At 31.4% G+C, this 22,347-nt stretch overlaps 1 protein-coding gene across 23 annotated transcripts in view; it reads right to left on the minus strand.

The window, feature by feature from the left end:
* Positions 1-10,145: 10,145 nt before the first annotated feature.
* LOC106791166 (voltage-dependent calcium channel type A subunit alpha-1) overlaps positions 10,146-22,347 on the minus strand; it is a 79,967-nt gene continuing 67,765 nt past the window's right edge. For 16 of the 23 annotated variants that reach the window (XM_014756613.1, XM_014756614.1, XM_014756630.1 and 13 more), the window contains 5 exons: positions 19,383-19,519; positions 17,960-18,132; positions 17,344-17,376; positions 15,458-15,974; positions 11,920-12,251 (listed from right to left, as the gene is read on the minus strand). In XM_014756613.1, the coding sequence (XP_014612099.1) occupies positions 12,212-12,251; positions 15,458-15,974; positions 17,344-17,376; positions 17,960-18,132; positions 19,383-19,519 (900 nt within the window). In that variant the 3' untranslated portion in view covers positions 11,920-12,211. Of the gene's footprint in view, positions 12,252-15,457; positions 15,975-16,801; positions 16,899-17,343; positions 17,377-17,959; positions 18,133-19,382; positions 19,520-22,347 lie in introns of those variants that run through there. The other 7 variants (XM_014756632.1, XM_014756621.1, XM_014756633.1 and 4 more) reach the window with 3 other exon arrangements.

The following is a 22,347-nucleotide window of genomic DNA, read 5'->3' on the forward strand; positions in this document are numbered from 1 at the left end:
ATAGAAAAATATATATATATATGTATATATAGATACATATATATTTATAAAGGTAGGTATTTCTCTCTCGATTTACTGTTAAACCCATAAGAATAATGCATGTTTTGTCGCTTATTATTTTTTTTTTTATGGTTTTTTTTTTTGCTCATGTTCTTTTATACGTCTTCGAATAATCTCTCTCGCGGACACGCATCATATCACGGAGTCACATGCATTCGTATTTCTTCTTCTTCCTCTTCTTCCTTAACTTCTTCTTTTTCTTCTTTTTATTTTGTTGTTCAGTTTGCTGAATTATTTTATTTAACTTCGTTCGTTAATAATATTAATCACCGATCGTATCTCCGTTTTGTTCATTTTCTTTCGCCTCTTATGTTTCGTTTCTTTTTGTTGTTGTTGTTGTTATTATTATTATTATTCTTGTTGCTCTGTTGTGCTGTGGTTTTTATTTATTTATTTATTAATTTATTTATTCTTTCTTCATTTTTTTAGTTTTCATTTTTAATATTTTTGTTCTTTCTAAATCGTGGGCTGAAGGATCAGATTACGTTCCTCGCGCGTATATTTTTTTTATAAATGATTATTTTCCTTCCTTCTTTACTTATTTCTTTCTTTCTTTTCTTAAATACTTTGAAATTTTCGCAACGGGCGCGCACAAATACACAAGCACATAATACACATTCACGTACACATTCTTACGTGTATTCACAGAGACAACATATATGCAGTTACAGACACGTACCAGATACATACGCACGTACATACATACATACATACAAACTTACACACCCAACGGACGCGAGTGACTCCTACCGAAGAGGTGAGAATACGAATGTTTTTTTTAAATCTGATTCGAGTTGATGTTGTTTGTTTGAAAAAAAAGATATTAATCGACGCATTCTCTTCTCCCCTTTTCGGTTTTATTTATTTATCTTTGTTCTGCAATCGATACGAAGATAAATATTTAGCTCGCTCGCTTGCTCGCGCATGCCATGCGTTTCTCGAGTCGAAGAGGGAAAAATTCCGAAAATTTAAAAATTCGTTCCATTCCTTTTTGTGTTTTTTCTGTTTCTTTTTCTTTTTTTTTTAATTATTTTATATTTATTTTTTATTTTAATATTATTTCTTTTTGCTCGACGCTACATAACGCAAAGATAAATTTTTGTCGTCAAGAAGAGGACAGAAAAAGAAGAAGATGAGAGAAAGCTATAAAGCTAAAGTATCGTTTTTCCCTACTTCTTCTTCTTCTTCTTCTTCTTATTCTTATTCTAATTCTTATTATTATTATTATTCTTATTTTTATATTTCATTCTCCGTTTTTATTCTTCTTCTTGTCGGAAAGAAAAGAAACAATTTTCTCTTCGGCTCGATGGAAAAAATGCGCAAACGCGGACGATTTAATTTTTCCCCGCATGCATTTCTTTGTTTTCGTTTTTTCTTTCTTTCACATTTTTTTTCTTTTTTTTTTTTTTAACGATTTTTTTTATGTATAAAGGTACAATCGGTACTCCCCCGTTTCTTTCGCTCATTTTTTACGGAGAAAAAAAAACACAAGTAAATTTCTATTTATTTCCTCTCTCTCTCTCTCTCTCTCTCTTTTTCTTCTTCTTCTTCTCTCTCGTATTATTATTTTGCATTTTGTTAGGTAATTTATTTTTTTTGTTTCCTTTTTTCTTTCTTTCCATTTTCGTTATTCGTTTTTCTCAACAAAATAACCCCAACCACCATCACCACCACCACCTCCACCTTTGGTAAGCATTATCGCGTATGTATACGTCTATATGTATATATGTATAAGTATTATACAATAAGTTTACAGTAATGCAAGGGGTTCGAGTGGGATGCTGCGCGCAGGTTAACACGTGTCAACATTTATCCTCCGTTCTATTTATATTATTTTTTATTTCCAAATTCATTTAGAATGTACAAATTGAAAAGGGGAATGAAATTTTGCCATAAAACTTTCGTGTAACATTACGCGCACCTTCCAACGTCCAAATAATCACCCTCGAATCCGCTTTTATGTCAGTGAATCTTTCGATCACTGCGCACGCACGCTTTATAAACCTCTATACCCTTTTTTTTATTTATTTATTTAATTTTTTTTGTCTTTTATATATATATATATAGTAAGTTCTTTTTTTATTCAAAGTTAAAGCTTCGATGGGTTATTTGCTTTGCAGCGTTACTTCTTCCTTTACTCTCTTTTATATATTTAATTATAAATCAAATTAACGATATAACAATAATTATATGTTTAATTGTAATCATTTTGTTAACGAATAATATTGACAATTAATTGTAACAATAATAATAATAATATTATTTTTTATAATGTAACTATAACAATAACGATAATAATATAATGATATAATTATAATGATAAACAATAATAGTTAAGGAACCAAAACAAAAATAAAAGTAATTTTTTTAATAAACGATACGCGGATGATCGCCGATCCAATCGCGAGCGACCAATTTGTATTTTTTTTCTCTCTCTCTTTCTCTTTTTATTTTTTAACTTCACATCCCGTCATATGTAACATCCTCATCACGGTACCCTAATTAGCACGCATACTCTTTATTTCTATTTTTTTTTTTTCCTAATATCTTCGTCTCTTATCGTTTCTTCTTCTTTCTCTCTTTTATCAATCTTTTTTTTTATTTCCTAACAAATAATAATTTTTTTAATGGAACCTTTGCTTTTTCCTTTTTTTTTCTTCGTAGGCACATGCACGCACACCTACACGAGCAAAACGCACGACACGATTACGAAACACAATGTTATTGTAAATTATTCTCGTTGGTTGATTGTTATTCGACGAGAATTCATTTTCTTAACGATAATGACGCACGAACCAAACATTCGAAGTAAACTAACGTAATGTTAAATAATAGGAAACTTTTTTTTGAATTTTTTTAACTTCCCAAAGAAATATTATTATTATTCTTTTCTGAAATTTTCCTTCACGTTCGTTTCATTTTTATCGATTCAATTAAAAACTCGGTAGAATCGATGGACTCGACTCTGACCAATAATAATTTAAATAATAACAATTATTAATAAGCATAAAACAAATTTTGCTTTTATTTATCATATTATACTTTGCTTTTTTTTTATTATTATTATTATCTCTTAACGTAAATTGAAGATTTGCTCGCGTAAGCCATAATTGAATTCGGATTCGCAAAGATTCTGAATAAAATTTCAAATCTCTCTCGGATGTATATTTATGGAGAGAAAGAGAGGAATAAAAAGAGAGAGAGAGAGAGAGAAAGAGAGTGAGAGAGACAAAAAATGTGAAAACGTATGAAAGGGCAAGAGAGAAAAATTGAGAACGAGAAAAGACAGAGAGAAATAAAGAGAGAAAGAGCGAGAGAGAGAGAGAGAGTGAGAGAGAGAGAGAGAGAGAGAGTGAGAGAGAAAGAGAAAATCGTTAGAATAGTATATCGAGATTACGATTATTTGCAAAAGTATGAAATTCTACGGAGCCTCGGCATTCACGCTCGAGATGTCTAGCGCGACGAAGTTTTCTCATCTTTATATTTAATTATTTAATTAATTAATTATTTATTTATTTATTTATTTATTTTGCTTTTTCCCCCTTTCCTTTTTTTTCCTTGTAATGAATAATTATTTATTATCGCGACGCGTAGCTTGTGGCTTTTTTTTTTGTTTTGTTATTAGCATTTCGAGTATGTAGATTTCGTTAAGTTCGTTTCGTATTTCATCTCTCATCTTCCTATTGTTTCTTTTTTTTGTTGGTTTGTTTATAATGTGTGTCTGTGTGTTTGTGTGTGAGGGTGTTATTATTAATTTATATCCTTTTTTAAATTATTATTATTATTATTATTATTACACGTACGCACGAACTTATTTACGATACGCGCGTATTGTATTTTATTGTGTTGTATTTTTATTATATATACAAATCGCGAATATATTAACGCTAATAATCGTCGTCGTCGAGACACACACACACACACATGCACACACACATACAACTGACAGACCACGCGCGGGCGCCCACTTTGACCATTTTTGCGTAAACGTGTTCTATAATCTTTCCTTTATTTATATATTATGTATTTTAGGTAAGTAGAAAAACCCTTAAATCGTAATATATATTTTTTCGCTTCGTCGTTCCTCGTATTTCGTTTTCCATTTTCTGCCGCCCGATATTTCTTTCTTTCTTTCTTTTTTTTCACTCCAGTATCTTGCTCGATTTTTTGTTAACAAATTAAACTTTCGATCATCTTGTATCGATCAAACGCGATTATTCCGTATGTTGGATCTCCTGCCGATCGTTTTTTTTTTTTTCATGTAAATAATTTTTGTTATATCAACACAAATTGTGGAAAAAAATTAATATTTTATGAATTATATTTTATATTAAAATTATTTATATCTTTATAAATAAATCATATTTGTATAATTTGGTTGACTTTAGATCATTGTAATTATTATTGGCACATATGTCGTTGCCTTTAAGACTCCCAATTGTTTTTATTTCATTTTTTTTTTTTTTTTTTTAAATAAAAATACTCGTCGAAATAACTGCAATTACCCTGCATATATTAGCCTCGAAATGCGAGATATAGGTGATATTTACGTTTCTATCTATTCATTTATTTATATATGTATATATATATATATATTTATATAATACGTATTTATATTGCAATGAGAGAATTTATTAAAATTAGAAAAAAGGAAATTGTAATAAGATTAAAAAACTAAAATTATTCAGTAGCGTAACGTCGAGTAAGGTAAACAAATTGATTTCATCAAAAGTTACGCGCTAAAAATACTTGCACTTAGGCGTATTCTTTTTAGAAAATGTTTATTATTTACATAGTCAGTTTTTCTGTAATACGTGTACGTGTGTCACTGTGTGTGTATCGTACGTGTTTATTAATAATAGTAATTGTGATTTACGTAAAAGACGAATAAAATTGATTTACGCTACTTTTCACTTGTCCCCTGTACTAGAAACGCTTAAACATTGCATATATGAATTTATGTATATTATAGATATGAGTATATATCTGTGTGTGTGTAATACTTTAAAAAAGACAAATCTATGTTTGATTTAACAAAATAACAAAATTGGGAGTCTCGTTTGCACGTCTTCATTTAACTTTCGTTGTAATTTTTTTTCTCTAAACTCGATTAAAAATATTCGATTATTATTAACAATATTTATATGAATTGAATCCTCCATTTAAAAATATTTTTAATCGGTTAAATATCGTTTGGAATAGTAATTGTTTTTATTTAAAATCGTCGCGTTTGACTTAATGTTCTAATTTCTAATCGAACGAGATTAGAATAGATTTTTATAATAACGCGAATAGAAAAATTTTGATCAGAAAAAAAGAAAAGAATAAATTTTGTATAATTGATCGATCGGCTTTTTGAGAGAGATCCGTTCGCGCGTTGATTGGTCTATCGTCAAATTGTTTTCTTTCGTGTCTTTCAATTATTATTTCTTTCCGTGTCATTTTCCATTCATACACATTCTTTTTTGTTTATAATATTTCGGTTGACGCGAGGCGGCCTTCGAATCGAAAATAGAAACGACTCATTACGTTAACTCGTCTAATCGCGTGTTTGAAACGTTTTGTGCGTTAAGTCGTCGTCGTCGTTAATTAGCGCACCTTTCCCACCATTTTCTTCCACCTGCCACTGCCAATCGTCTACGTCACCCTCATCCTCCTACTTCCTTCCTTATATTCTCCATCTTCTTTTGTTATTTCTTTTTATTTTATTTTATTTTATTTTATTTTATTCTAAGAGAGTCCGTTTTTCGTAATCGTCCGATTAAAGCATGCCATCGTGACGAATAGAAGGAATTATTTAATTTATTTTCTTTCCTGTATAATGTATCACTATATTATTATATAATTATTTTTATTATTATTATTATTATTTTCACTATTATTTATATTATACTTATTAANTTAATTCTCTTAAATATATTATTTATAATTATAATTATAATAATTCTTTTTATTGTATATTATTATATATTATATTAATTATATTAATATTAATTATTCATTATTATTATTATTAAAAGTTATTATTGATTCATTAGCGGTTAATCAGAGTTCATTTACGATTACTTGTAATTTATTAAATGTTTTAATGAAGTATACGCACAATTGCGTACACGCGCGTAATTACGTTTTAAAATTTATGTGTACATTGTTAATTAAAAGCTTGGTCATCTGCTATGCCTTCACAAGACTAAAGAATCGTAAGATTAGAGGGTTCGATTTTTCTTCTTCCTTTTTCCATTATCGTTATTTTCCTTTATCCATATCGCACACAACACACACGACGTTTTTATATGATACACGTGTATATACATACGTCTGTCTTCTTTATTTTTATTTCTTTCTGTATGTGTGTAATATGTATGTATGTATGTATTTATGTATAATTATGTACGTTCTATTAACTTCCGCGCATAATCATTTCACTATTTTTTCTCTTTTTTTTTTTCTCTCCTCCTCCTCCTTCTTCCTCTCCTTCGTCTCTTCATTGTTTTTATATATTTTTTTTTTTTTATATACTTTTTTTATCTTTTATACATACACGCGCAAACACGCTAGCAAACCATTTTCTACAAATTTGTTTTATAATTACTTTTTCTCGATATTATCGATTAATATCGATATATTTTCGGTAAGTAGAAACCCGTTCTCGTTTAAATCGGGGAATCCGGGGGTTGGGGCAGGAATGGTTGTGTTTAAAAGGGGTCGGTAGCTGGTTGCTTTTCGAATTTTATTTGGAAAAGGGGTTTGGGGCGGAAGGAAAAGGTTTTAAAGGGAGAACTTTTTCTCGGCAGGGCTTGCAAAATCGCGTCCGTCCGTCCGTCCGTCCGTTTGTCCGTCCGTCCGTTCGTCCATTTCTTCCGTCGACCCGCAGTTTAAGATTTGTTTTGGATTTTTATCACAGAAAAACATTTTTTGTTTTTTTTTTTTTTTATATATATATATATAATTATAATATAATTAGTTAAGCTTATTCACACGCGAAGAATAAATCTTGCATACATACAAACTTGTTCGCACCCAATGGAATAAAACATTCATTCGGTCGGTAAATCTTTCAACGATAAAATATTATTATTTCGACGCTTACAACGAATTCATAATAGAATTAAATCGTAAATCGTGATTCTCTCTCTCTCTCTCTCTCTCTCTCTTTCTTTCTCTCTTTTTTTCTCTATCTCTTTCTTGCTTTCTTTATTTTATTTAATTTTTTTTTGTTTTTGTTTTTTAAATATATTATTTATGCACGCTTACGTATGTATTATGCGCAACCACCTTTTCCCCATCACTTCTTACGTTAGATGACGTTGTATTTTTGGTTATTTTTAATCTTTTTTTTTCTTACTTTATTTTTCACCGGTTTTTCCTTTCGCCCCCTATTTCATTTTTGTTGTTTGTTGTTGTTCTCCTTTTTCTATTTTATTTCTATTATTTTTTCCATCCCCTTCAAACCCATTTTTTTCCACATTTGTATTTTTCTCGTATTTCTCGTTTCGAGTAATAATAATAATAATAGTAATAATAATAATAATAATAATAATAATAATAATAACGCGTATTATATATATATATATATATATTAAAATGTTAATTCTGTTTTTACAGCGATGATTGAACGCGACGATATACGAAATACGATTGAGTTTTGTTTTAAAGCACTTAGGGGAAGAAACCATGCGAACTCTCCGATTACGTTTCGTGGCTGCAGTTATTACAGATGCTGATGCTGCAAATTTGCCATTGTTGTTATTGTTTTTGCTGCTGCTGCTGCATATGTTGTTGTTGTTGTTATTGCTTCGGGGGTTTACTCTCTTCTTTTTTTTCTTTTCTTTTTCGATCGTAACAATTTATCGAAAATGTTTATTCATTTGAATAAATCAATAAACATATACGAAAATACGTAACACTTCGAAACGAGAAAATGACACGTTTTTATGATAAAATAACAATTTATAGAGAATGGGATATAATTAACGAACAATTTTGAAATAAATTGATTTAAATTAGTCCCTTTCCCCCTCCTTCCCCTCCCCTAAGCTCTAGCCATTTAAATTTCATCTCTCTCGCACACATACACCCTCCCTTTCTCTCGATCTTGTAATCGATTATATCGTGCTTTACACATATGCATAAAATATAGTAATAATAATAATAATAATAATAATAATAACAATAATAATAATAATATTCATTATTATGCACAATCGAAACATACTTCCTTATCATATGCACTCGACCAAGGCTCATGCATGCAGGTGCGCACGCAAACGCGAAATATTATTGAAAATCAAATTTATCATTTATACATTAATCAATGTTATTTTTTTTTTTTTAAATATTCTCTCTCTTTCTCTCTCTCTCTCTCTCTCTCACTTTCGTTCTTACTCACTCAATCCCCCTCCCCCGACATAGCTCCCATTTTTTTTTTCTTCCGTATATACTTTTCTTCCCGTTTCTCCGATTCCATTCTTTCAAAACGTATATACACATCATCTACCTACACATAAATATACATATGTGTAGATGTTATGTATACGTATCGCAGAAAAAGACATACGCTATTTACATATGAATTTTATATCTCATGTGTGTCCGCCTAAGATATTTCGTATGATTGGCAGTATGTTAAACGTGTTTTTTAATTATTTTTGTTTTGTTTCTTTACACATATACATATATATATATGTAAATGTATATGTATGTATATATTTATATATATACATATATATTGTACCGTTCGGATACGCGCGCTTTTCTATTGGTGCTCTCGTATTATAGTTTTTATTCGTCATACTTCCACATTATGCGTGTACCACGTTTGTATTTTCTTCAACCCCCTTTTCCTCCTACTTCACCTCCTCTTCTTCCTTATTATCTTCATTTCGAATTTTTTTGTCTTCTTTTCGTCAATTTGTTGCTGTCGTTCTATATTTTTGTGCGCGCTTAATTCGATCCAACGAGTTCCCGTTTCGTGTATTTCGCTCGAGATTTGTTTTCTTTTCTTTATTTTTTTTTATTTTGGAAATTTTCTTTCAATTATTCGATCGGTTTTGAAATCGATGTTAATATTTATTTTAATCTAAGTATGTGTGACGCGCTCTCGGTGGGTGTAGCACACTTAGCAGTAGTATAAGTTCATGATAAGTTTCAATAGCAGCAATGGCGACGGTAGTAAGTTTTGGTAGAATAGTTTTTTTCATTTTTCTTTTTTTTTTTCCCCTTTTCTTTTAAGTTAATAATAGCGATGACGGTGACGGTGATAGTTTTTAGTAGTAACAATCGTATTAGTAGTAGTAGTAGTAGTAGTAGTAGTAGTAGCAGTAATAGTAGTAATAGTAGTAGTAGTAGTAGCAGTAGTAGTAGGAGTAGTAGCAGTAATAGTAATAGTAGTAGTAGGTAGTAGTAGTAGTAGTAGTAGTAGCAGTAGCTGTAGTAGTTGTAATAGTAGTAGTTTTTAGTTAATAGTAGTAATGAAGTAGTTTGCCTCTTTTTTCGTAGGTGTAGTTAGTAACGGTAGTTAGCAGTGATAGTATTATAATTGTAATATATGCAGTATTTTACAAATGTTTTTAGAGAATCGTATAGAAAGAACGCGAAGATTGCCTTCTACTTGTTTTCATCACCAGTTCTTCTTGATTTTTATGTTATTCTCTCTCTCTCTCTTTCTTTCTTTCTGTTTCTCTCTTTCTCTATCTCATTTTCTCTCTTATAATATCAGCACCTTTTATGCACTTGATTTATTGATTGATTTATTTTATTAATTTATTGATTGATTGATTGATTGATTGATAGAGATTAATTGATTTATTTATTTGTCACTCAGCGATTCGACGACACATTAACGGAAATTCATGTTACCGTTTTACGAGTGCTTCGATTACGATGAAAAATCACGGCGACGCGAATACTTCTTCTTCTTCTTCTTCTTCTTCTTTTTCGTTCATCCTTCCTTCTTCGAACCCCCATTTTTTTTTTATACTTGTCAATCCGAACTCTTAACGACAGAGAAAGAGATTTAAACGATGGTGTTTGTAGTATAGAGATATTAATTTCTTTTCCATTCTTTCCTTCATTTTGTATATATATTTTTTCCTTGTTTTTTTTTTTTTGTTATTTGAATATGTTGGAGATATTTTAGTTTGTTTGCTCGTTTATTCGTTTAAAAAACAAGACAGTGGGTAATCGTTGTGTAGCAGCGATAAAGCAACGGGGGGCGGTACAGGGGGGGGGCAACAATGATCGATGTTTTTTTTTTCGAACACCGACGTGATTCCTATTCGGCGATTTTTTTATTCTCTCCTTCAACTTCTCTCTCTCTCTCTCTCTCTCTCTCTCTCTCTCTCTTTCTTTCTCTTTTTTATTCACTGTCCAACGAGTGTCGTTAGAAAAACTGCACCTACCTATTATTTAAAGTACTCGCTATTTTTTGTTTTTTTGTTTTTTTCTTTTGTTTTGTTTAAACACGCGTACGACGTATTTCACATTGTATTTTTATTTTTCACATTTAAACACGTTCCGAACGAACGAACGAACGATTCGAGGGTAATCTCGCAATTTTAGCGGCAGCTTCTCTTCTTGTTTTTTTTTTTTTTTCCCTTGAAAATCATCATCGGTTTACCTTTGATCCAATTCACCACGCACTTCCGGGGATAGGGGTAACTCTTGTATTTCTTCCTTCGGGAGAACTGTTCTATATCTTCGGAACGTTGCAATTGTGTAACAACGCAAGTAAAATATTCACTCGATAAGTTTTTTTGCAACTTGAAAAAATTCATACCCGTTCATATCATTTTCCGATTTGTCTAACCCTCGTGATTTAACAATGAAACAAAAGCGACGAACGAAGGAAAGAAAGATGATAAGAAAGATAGAAAGAGGGAGAGAGAGAGAGAGAGAGAGAATGAAAGAGAAGAAAAGAAAGATAGAACGAAGAAGAAAAACGAAGCAGTTAACGATTTCTCCTATTTTTTTTCTATTTTTTTTCCCCTTCTTTCGACAAGAAAATGAATCTGGGTTCCAAGCGTTTACGTCTTTCATTCCGATTTGAAGATCTTTTTTTTTTGTTTTGTATTTTGTAGCCTTGACAGTTGTTCTCAAGTTTATGTTCACAATGAAACGTATCCTTTTCGTAGATTACAATCCCTCTCTTTCTTTCTCTCCCTTTAGATATCTTTTTATTCTTCTTCCCCGTTGTTCCTATGATTGTTGCGTTGTGGTTGATTTTTTTTTTTCTTTTACCGTTTGTTTAATTATCGTATAAAAAGTGGACCCCTCCTCTCGTCCCGATTCGCCGATTGGAATGGCCGCAGAGAAGAAATTGTTTGAAAAAACAAAAGAAAAAACCAAAAGGAAAGCAAGCGTCCGTCGTGCTATTTGTCATCACACAAATGCGATTACGAATTTTTTAGCACGAGCGCATGATTATCCAATCGAATATATGCGATTCACTATTCCTGCATTACGTATATTCTCTTTTACATTTATTTATTTCTATATTTAATCCCTTTTTATGTGTGTAATATTTCGTTCTTAGAATCCTTCATGAAACACCCGAATTTCTTTATTCATCAAGTTTCCCCATCACACACTATCTTTCTCTTTTATTTATTTTCTCTTTCTCTCTCTCTCTTTCTCTCTATCTCTAGCTTTTTTTTATCTCGAAATGTAAAGGACCGAAAAATGAAACTTTCACACGAAACAAACCTCGTTTGCGATCGAGGTTACACGAAGAGTCACACTCGTATTTTCGTTTCACCGAGATAAGTCCTTTCTTTCTAAATCGATTCTAATCTCTCTTTGAATAATCGAATATCCTAACCCCCTTTTCCCACCCTTTATCATCACTCTCTCTCTCTCTCTCTCTCTCTCTTTTTCATAATCTTTTCATCTTTCTATCTTGTTTCGTTTAGTTTCGTTTCGTTTCGTTTCATTTCGGTTCGGTTCATCAGTTTGGTTCGTTGCGTATTAACGAGAAACCGGTCAGCCGCATTTTTCGTATCGATCCTCCTCGATTAAATCGCGTTCTCGCGATCGTGACAAGAAAGTCAATGCACGTCCCACGTGGACGATTCACGTAGACGATTCACGCACAGACCCAAAGACGCCTGGGGGCGTCCACGTCGCCGGACCACCGTCCAGGGTCCCACTTTGGCTAGCACCAGTCATCCTCGTCGCTGTCGGAATGTCTCGACCTGTTTGAAATATTTCAATAATTATTTGGAACAACTATAATAAGAAATAAAAGAAACAATAACAATCCCATTCCTCGAAGAACAAAGCTCTATACAAGGAGGACAATCGAGATACATGTTTTTGTTGAATTTCTGTTCTTGAAAATGGCTAAATACCGAGTACGATAATTATCCGCGAGGGCGGCACTGGTGTTCTTAAGGGGTTACATGGGTTTGGGACTTTCAAAAAAATTATTTTTTTTTTTTTATCTCTTTAAATTCTACAACTTATGTAGAATATTGTATTTAATTTTGAAGTCGATAGGAGTAGTAATTTAAAAAATAGAGCCTTGGGAAGTTCCACTCTTTAATGGCTCTTTTACCAGCACTCAAATCTTTAAACGCGTTTTTCTCAAAACGCTTTTTCTAAAGTCGGTTGTCAAGATTTTTCGAAAACTATTTAACCGATCTTGATGAAATTTGCTACACGTCTTCGTGATACTATTGACAAGGACTTGGACGAAGGATTTTTGTATTTTTCATTAAATCGAATTTTAGGAAACTAAAATGTGGTTCAAATTGTAGCGAAATTAGAATGTTCTTGTTAAAAACGTTGCCAAAAATCCAAATTTCAATTTTTTATTCCTTCGTCCAGTTTCTTGTTTTAAGTATTCACTAAAAGTCCCTATTTTTTCAACTGAAAAACCCTTACCGTTTATGAGTTCTGCTGTCAATGCGAAAACACTTTTTTTCGGTGGGGTCACCGTAAATTACATCGCAATGGCTGAGTTTAAAATATTTTTCAACCAAAATTTCAGAAAATGTTCTTTAAATATGTATCTTAAATGCTATAAAAAGTTTGAATAAGAATTCCATTTTTTATATAGAAAAAAAAATTGTTGAAAATATGTTATTTTTTTCTGGTTTAACCCCATGTAACCTCTTAACACTTTGGGGAGCAGCAACTTTTCTGAAAATTTACCTCATGTGGCGGGCTATTGTTTTGAAAGCGGATGTGGAAGTAAAACAATATAAATAAACTTTAATAAAGTTTATTTATTATTTAACTCTTAATATTTCTTAAAAAATAAGAATATATATATATTATTTTTCTTATTTCTTTTTCTTTTCTTTTTTCTTTTTTTTTGTTATTTTTTTACACGATTTTACTCGTGACCGGCCCCCGAAGTGAAGTTCAGATTTAACAAGGAGACCTTATGGTTATGCCTTCACGAATTTTAACGAGCTTTGGTATATTAGTAGTATACGTTTAGGGTGTTAACGTGGTAAAGTATTATATCAAAATGCGAAGCCAATTTTGAGAAAAAAGCTTTTAAAATTTTGATTTTTTTGTATACATTTTTACATTATCTTAAATGCGACCATTTATCAAGTGGCGCGCTAACGTAAGTAGTAGCGTGCTCGCTTCTCGTGCTGCTAGTTTTAGTAGTTCGAATCCTTCATCGGGAAACTGTTTTTTAATAATTTTTTTCTATTTGTTTTTAAATTGTTTTTTCATAAATCTTAATTTTTAAATATATACAGGAAAGAGAAAATTATTTATTACAAAAAAATTAGGAATAAATAATTTTTTAACATCTTGCGCAAATAATAAAGGAAAATTGATTTTACTTGAATTACAGTTAATATTTCATTTTTTAACAGGTATATGAAAAAGTATCTTCAATATACTAATAAATAACAATCGTATGTATTCTAATTATTAACTATTTCATGTATAATATACCTGTTAAAAAATAAAATAGTAACTATTATTCAAGGATTAAAGTTTCGTTTATTATTTGCGCAAGATGTCAAAAACTTTATTGTTTTAAATGTTTTTACGATAACTACCACTCTGGGACCTGCGATTAGTAAATATTAATAAATGTACAATAAATCTTAAAACTCATGGATATAAAAAAATTATACATGAAATTGTTAATGAGTAGAATATATAGGATTGTTATTTGTTAATATATTGAGAGAAGATTTATCTATTTTCATATACCTGTTAAAAAATAAAATGTTAACTGTAATTCGAGTAATCGATTTTCCTTTATTATTTGCGCAAGATGTTAAAAAATTATTTATTCCTAATTTTTTTGTAATAAATAATTTTCTCTTTCCTGTATATATTTAAAAATTAAAAATTACGAAAAAAACAATTTAAAAACAAATAGAAAAAAATCATTAGAAAAAACTTTCTCGATGAAGGATCGAACCACCAACTATCAGCACGAGAAGCGAGCACGCTATAAACACTTGATAAACAGTCGCATTTAAGATAATATAAACATGTATACAAAAAATTCAAAATCTTAAAAGCATTTTTCTCAAAATTGACTTCGCATTTTGATAAAATACTTTACCACATTAACACCCTAAAGGTATACTACTAGTATACCAAAGCTCGTTAAAATCCGTGAGGGCACCGTAAGGTCTCCTCGTAAGTACGTGTGCTTTTATAAATAAATAAATGAATAATAAAACAAATGAAATAGTTCTCTTTGATGTTTTTCGAGGAAAAACCAGACCATAAGAATCGACGCGCTCTCTAGTGGCAATAGAAATAACCCTCTCATTGTGAATATTGTAGCCACATTTATAACACTGCGATCGTCCTCCTTGTATATAAGCTCCGTGCCTCGAAGTTACGCGAAATTGGTGTCAGATTGACGATAATAATTTAAACTTTAACTTTTAGGGATTGTTTTGTCTGGCGCCGGCAGGATTGACTCATCGTCAGATCATTTTCTTTGTCACGTTTACCAAACTCTGTATTAATGGTTTATCTCGTAAAATAATAAATAAATGAATAAATATTGTCGTTAGACACCGATCTCACACACATTTGTTTCATACTTGTGCACACTCGCATTCCTACGTGTATGATACGTGTCAGATTACTTCGTTTACTCTTTCAATTAGAAAAAAAACGAATATTTCATTACAATTAACGATCAAATGAAAAACCGCGTAATTCCGAGTTCGCATAAATCGAAAGACTACCTCAAAGTATACAATTTTATATGAATAATCAAATTATTCGTATCTTGGAGTATACTAACAAGTGATACGCGCCTATAGGCGCTGTACGCTACAAATGTGCATCTCGCATAGGGCGTCTATAGGCGGTGTTCGCAAATCAAAGGGATAAAAACATTGAACAATTAGATAAAGAAACATAATATATGTAAACAACGAAAAAGAATAAAAAGATTGACCTTGGCAAACGTTGCTTTGACTGGGGCTGCGGTTTGTAACCGTTCGGCACGGGGCTAGGAAGTAGACGACCTCCTCGACCTATTGCAACAGCCTGCTCGAAACTGAGCGGGCAGTGGCTCGGTTGCATAGGTGGTTGCATATGACCGGTAGTTGGATGTGGCATACCGATCTGTACGACGGGTGGTACATGCGGAACTCCTCCTACCATGAGCGGCCCATGAGTCGGCGATGCGTTAAGCTTCGGAAAATTAATATTCGTTGGCTTTAATTGCAACGTCGAAGGTTTGCTCGGGGTAGGTGGTAACCGACGACCTCTTCTAGCTACCAAAACCGGATAGCTGTGTTGATGCGACGGATGACGATGTGGGTGATGAGGATGTGCTGGTGTACGACCACCAATCGGACTTGGACTCCTCGAGCGTTGTTCCAAGCTGGTAGTACCGTAATGTTGACCGCGTTCTATCCGATGAACTGGACTAGGTGATCTCGCGGGACTCGTTGATGCGCTCCAAGGACCTGATAAGAAATTCTCCTTCTTTTCATTTTACCCACGTTTCATCATTTTATCGATTCTCGATATCGAATTTATTTAACAGGTGTGTCAATATACCAGTCACTCGTCAAAGTATTTCAACACTTGTCATACCTCTATATCTATATAATACTTTGTATATAATTTGTTATTGTATATATACTTTATTATTAATTTATAATATTAATTAATATTTATTATACTTTATATGTTGTTATTGTATTATATTTTAATGTATATAATGTATTTACTTTAAAGTATTTCATGGCAAGTGTTCAATTACTGTTGCGAGTCACTGTATATATATATAAATGATTTATGTAGGTAGTAGGTAATAGATAGTAGGTATTATATATATATATGTATATAAGTAGGTAGGCATCTTTTTTTCTAGTAGCCTCGTCTTGTTCTACTTTAAGTAAGTAATGTTGCGTCGATAAATGAAATTCGACCTAACAATGGCTTGCTAGATAACGCTACTACTTTTTCCGTAACAGCAAATGTTTTTATTTATTTTGCCATTCGTCGGACTCGCGCCACGCTTGTAAGGCATTGTTAATTTTTTTTTTGCCAATCCTATTATTTAGGTGCAAATCGGACGATGCATCGAATGCATGTTGATCCGTGCTTCTCCCGTCTACCTAAAAGGGGGCAGGGGGGAGTAAAATAAGTTAGAGTGAAGCCAAACAAAGTGAATAATTTCGTACATGCCATAAGTGCAAATATGATCTTCGATAGAAAATTTTTGATAAATATACACATATATGTAGATATATGTATGTATGTGTATACATACATGTATATTACGTACATAATTATACGTCAATGTTTTCAAGCTCGTTCCGTGTATAAAGCGTGCGATTACGACTAAAGATGGCATCGGGGACGTTCTACTTTCGATGGATTTGCTAAATAAAAAAAGAACACACTATACTTTTGTATACCAGACAACTATGTAAGTAAGTAAGTAAGTAAGTAAGTAAGTAAGTAAGTAAGTATGTGCACTTTTTTTTAATACAAGACTAAAAAATACGATCTAAGTTTACACACGTGAAAGAAAATAAGGGCTGTAAATTGTAGTGTCCGATGGTAATAACTGTAAAGCGATGTAAAAATGGTCTCTAAATTGAACAAAGTTTCAACTTACAATGAATATATTTATGTAAGTATGTTTGTATGTATGTATGTGCGCGTGTAGGTGTATTTGTATAATTAAATAAAAGGATAAGGTGATAAAAGACAAGACGAATAAAAGCCAAACGAACATCGAACATACATAAATACAAAATTACATATGACATGACAAATTTGCGTTGGATAAGGGGAACGAAACGGAGTTGCGAAAGAAATTACCATCGTCGTAATAGTCGCAGTGGTCGTAATAGTCTGTTGTGTAGGCGCATAACAGAACAAAATGAAGAAACATATTACATCGAGTTAAAATACATTGAGAGCCTCTTTTTGCCTCTTGCGAAATAACCATTTATAGCGACATTCATAATTAATTAATTCGAATCACAGACACGAATCCTTGAATGACTAAATAAAATTTTCCATCTAATCCGATTGACACGTTGACTGCCACCCGCATTTCACGTGATTTTTTCTTAATGCGTTTCAATATTATTTACAGCAGATAAGGTTAATTGTATAATGGTGTTTAATGCACGGCAATCAACGTGTTTAATATTATATCGAAAGGAACAGGGATTGAAAGTAAAGAAAAATAGGGGATATGATTCGTGGCTCTGATCCTTTGATTTCTTTTTTTTTGTTTTCCTTTTTTTATTTCTGCGTAAACGTGTTTTATAAGACGGAATTTGTTTTGTTTGTTTATCTAAGTTTTTACTTTCTTATTTTTTGGTTTTACTTTGTTCTCGTACGAGATTAATAATAAAATTGAAGATACACACGCACGCACGCACGCACGCGCACACTCTCACGCACGTATCGCACGATCATCACGTACCTCGCATCTTATGTCGATTATATTGTAAAGAATGTGGATGATGATGATGCCTCTGAATTTCGACGACGTTGCTAACCGTGTCGCTAAAGCCTGGTCCTTCGTGATAATATCCATGATGGTCGTGCCTGTGTCGCCTTGGCGATGGCGATCTGTGCATGACCGGTGAATGTCTTCTATTTAACATAAAAAAAATCGATTATTATTATAAATCAAATGACATTTATATTGATTTTACGTATCATTCGTTTTTAGCCAATTGTTCAAACAAGATTTATTCGATTTTAATGTGAAAAAATATTAGGTACCGCGTATGAAATGTCGGATTTTAAAGTTAATATATAAAACGTCGTATCTTTTTTCAAAATCTGTTTATTTATTCAAAATAAACTCTATTTGTTTAAATACACTTTTCCCAGCGAGATTATAACACACAGATGCCTGTCTTAACAAAATTCTGATCTTTAGAATCAATAAACTCTGATATGGACTTTTTCAGACTGTCTTCATTTTTATAGACTGTTTAGCACGTAAAAACTGTTGTAAATGTTTAGAAAAATAAAAGTTAGTTAGCGAAAGATCCGGTTAATAAGATAGGTGCGGCAAAATTTCATATTTTATTTTATTTAAAAAAATCGGGCTAATAGTAATGAAAATATGTTTAATTGATCAAGCTTATTTTGCTTGGTTAATTAGTGCTGTATCCACTTAACCATTTTTTTCATCTTGTTAATTTCAGAAAGGTGTCGTAATATTGTTGTATGGTCAATTTTCATTCTACAAGCAAGTACCCTTGTAGATATAGTTGGATTCGTTTCTACCAATGTTTTCAGAGCATCATTTTTTACAGACGTTTTGGGTCTTTTTCTAAAAGGGAAAATTCAGGAGATCGAAGTTTTTCAAAGCAACGATGCATTTTTCGATTGTTAACAGTACTCTCCAAACGCCTGGTTTATATTGTGTGCAAATTTTGCAGCATTATTACCAAGTTTATACTCATATATAAAAATTACACGAATATCGGTTGAATTCATATCTTTACAAAATTTAAAAAATAATTAAAAAATTGAACACTTTTGAGAAAATCTGCTTTGTTGAAATGTGACTCTGGCAATGGACAGTACGACCATAAACAAAATTATGCCAAAAACAAGAAAATAACGAAAATGTAAAGAAAATCCGACATTTCATATGCATTAACTTAATATTAAGACATTTATTTATTTTTTAATTAAAGATATATCATCTTAAGCTGATTTTTTATAATATAATTTACTTGTAGACAAACAAGTAAGATCGACCATTTTGTATAATGCCATAAACAAAGAAACACGATTATTATTTTGGTGGAAGAATATTGATCGGTAGAAAGTAAACAAAATTAGACTAACGATTAGAAGTTTAATAAATGAAAATCTGATAATACCTTAAGCTTGGCGATCTTGAATGATGTCTCGGTGGATGCGTCGAAGGATGATGGGGGTGAAGTCTCTCACCATAAGTCGTTAAACTCTCGATACTACCGGCACGTGAGTCGCTAACTACGACATTCTGCAGGTCCACCTAAACGAATAAAATTAATCAGTCGTATACTTGATCGGTTTAAGAATCAGCCGATTAGGAGAACTTTTTTGTTCTTCTTTTCTTTTTTTATCTCTTTTTTTTTCTTCTTCAATTCTTTATTTTTTAAATACATTTTTGGGGTGTCGACGATTCTTTGACCGCGTTTGACACGATTTCAGAAAAACCGATTCTCGCTTGAGACGCCTTTTGCCTCCGATCGTGAGCCCATGTTGCGTGTAACGATTAAAGCTTTTTTTTTGTTTTTTTTTTTTAACTCTTTATATTCCCTAATTATGTGTTTTTATTAAACATAGAATATAAATTGAGCCGTTTAAACATTTTGAAAATGATTTAATAAGTCCATTTCTTGTTTTTTTTTCGCTAAATGTTTTTAATAAACAAAATTTTAGTTTGCCCAGTTTCAAAATAAACGGCTCAATTATCGAGAAAAACGGGTATGCAAAATAATTACTGATAATTATTCGATCAGACTGAGACACGAGTCCAAGAAATTGAAAAACAAAATTGTATTCTCATGATTTTTACCCATAGATTATTCAAATAATAAAATAAATATCTTTAAATTTGTATTACTATTAAAGAGTTATTATACACACAAAAATTACCAGCATTTACACATACATACATGCCGGTATCTCGAAATAATGAATGAAATAATAAATAGCAGAGTATAATCATCGATGTACAGACGTGTATATATAAATTAATTTACTTTTATTATTATTGAGCTTTAATTTTATTTTCTTTCTCTATTCTTTTCTTCAATTAAAAATCAATGTTGTTGTTAATAATAATAATAATAAGCATGCAACTTTCCAACAAAAATCTCACCGCATGCAATCATGCACATTTCCAGTTATATTCTGCGTGTTTATACGCTCGGGTGGATAAATGACAAGTAGAGTGAAAGAGAAAGAGAGAGAAAAAAAGAAAAGAAAATCAAGAAGAAGAAGAGAAAGAGGAAGTGTGTGTGTGTGAGTGTGTTTTGAGAAAGAGATAGAAAGTGAAGATAAAAGATCCACACCGAGCGATAAATGTCGTTCCAATTAGGTGCGTTGGTACTTACCAGGATACAATGTGGATACGAAACATTTTTTTTTGTTTAAGACAAATAGACAAACATACTGACAGACAGACAGACAGACAGACAGATAGAAGATGATAGATATATGGTAAGAATTTCAAAAGAATAGAAATGAAAATGGAAAGATAGATAGATAGATAGATAGATAAATAGATAGAAGATATATTAAATCGGAGAACGAAGCAGTCCATTTCGTCGTCTCGTCGACGATGACCACATCGTTTCGCCGAACGTTCCTAGGGCTGAAAGCAGCTAGGGACAAAGGGTGGGAGGTTCTCTAATGTAGACTTAGAATCTCTAAAGAAAATTAAATCTCTCCTGAGAGATTCGCCGGTCTCTAAAGAGCCTCGTGTCCAGGTGATGCATTTTTTCGTTTCGTTTCGTTTAGTTTAGTTTCTTTCTCTTCTTTTTATTATCAATCTTTTTTATCTTTTTTTTATTATTTTTTTTCTCTATCATTTTCCAATTGTAAGTTCGAACACGTCCGAATAGTTTCTGCGTGGTTTTGTTTTTTTTTTCTGTTTTTTTTTTGTTTTTCTTTTTTAAGTTCTTTGAGTTGTTTCGGTTCTTGAGTCACGACATCACGCGCAATACTTTTTCGACAGATCGATCGAAACGGATATTGAGAGAAGAAGGCGGGTGTTATTCATTGGTCATAAGCTATCGTGGATATTATTATGAGGCTTTTTGATCCCGGACACGTAGGACAGGAGGATATTTGTTGATTCGAATTAATGGGTTTTTGTCGTTTCTAATATGATCTAATTATAATATAACGGGATTTCTTTTTTTTTTTGTATGTTTGTATGTAAGTATGCTTTGGGAACATTTTTGTTTTTTCTTTTTTTTTTTGTCAGAAGCTACGTATGTATGTATAAATACGTACGTAATTAAATAATTAAATAATTAATTAAGTAAGTAAGTAAGTAAGTAAGTAAGTAAGTAAGTATATAAGTGTGCAGAACGTTCAGATCTAAGGGTGATTCTCTAATAGATTCTAGCGGGTGTCTTAAATGTTCTCTTTGGGAAACACATGACGTAAGTTTGCACGTTCTAATCTACGAATGAACGGTTCTCTATCGTTCTAAAAGGTATATAGTATATATATATAATGTATGTTATATACTAAATGTATATAATAATAGTAATAATAAAAAAAAGAGGCGTGTATATGTAATAATATTTTTCTATAAATTATTTTTTTTCTCTCTAAAAAAAGAAAGTCAAACAAGGATCAAGACAATCCTAAATAATCATTCTAAAAGGATTTGAAATATTTTGTTCACTTATTAAATGTACAACGAAACTTAATTAAAGCAACACACCCTAAAATCAAAACTTTCCAATTCGTTATTTAAAAATAGAACATCGTCTGAACACGCCTTGTGTGTAAGTTCATTGAATATAGGTTAGTCGAATTAAAAACAAACAAAAAATATAAGATAAAAAAGAGAGATGGTTTTTTAAGATTCGCTCAGAAGTACGCGTCTTTGATTAGTATGAAACGAACGATAGTAGCCCGTTATATTAATTATATATGTACGTATATAGATATATAATATATATATTTATATATATATTGGATTGTCTGATAAATTTGTGCCAATTTTTAAATATAGAATGAGTAGCTCAAAAGTCACTAGATCAATTTAAAATATAATAACATTTTCTTATATTAATTATTTACAATATCGAGAACCAAAATGCCAATTGAAGTGTACAC

This window comes from Polistes canadensis, unplaced genomic scaffold, assembly GCF_001313835.1.
Source record: "Polistes canadensis isolate GaletaPanama2010 unplaced genomic scaffold, ASM131383v1 scaffold_288, whole genome shotgun sequence".
NCBI lineage: Eukaryota > Metazoa > Arthropoda > Insecta > Hymenoptera > Vespidae > Polistes > Polistes canadensis.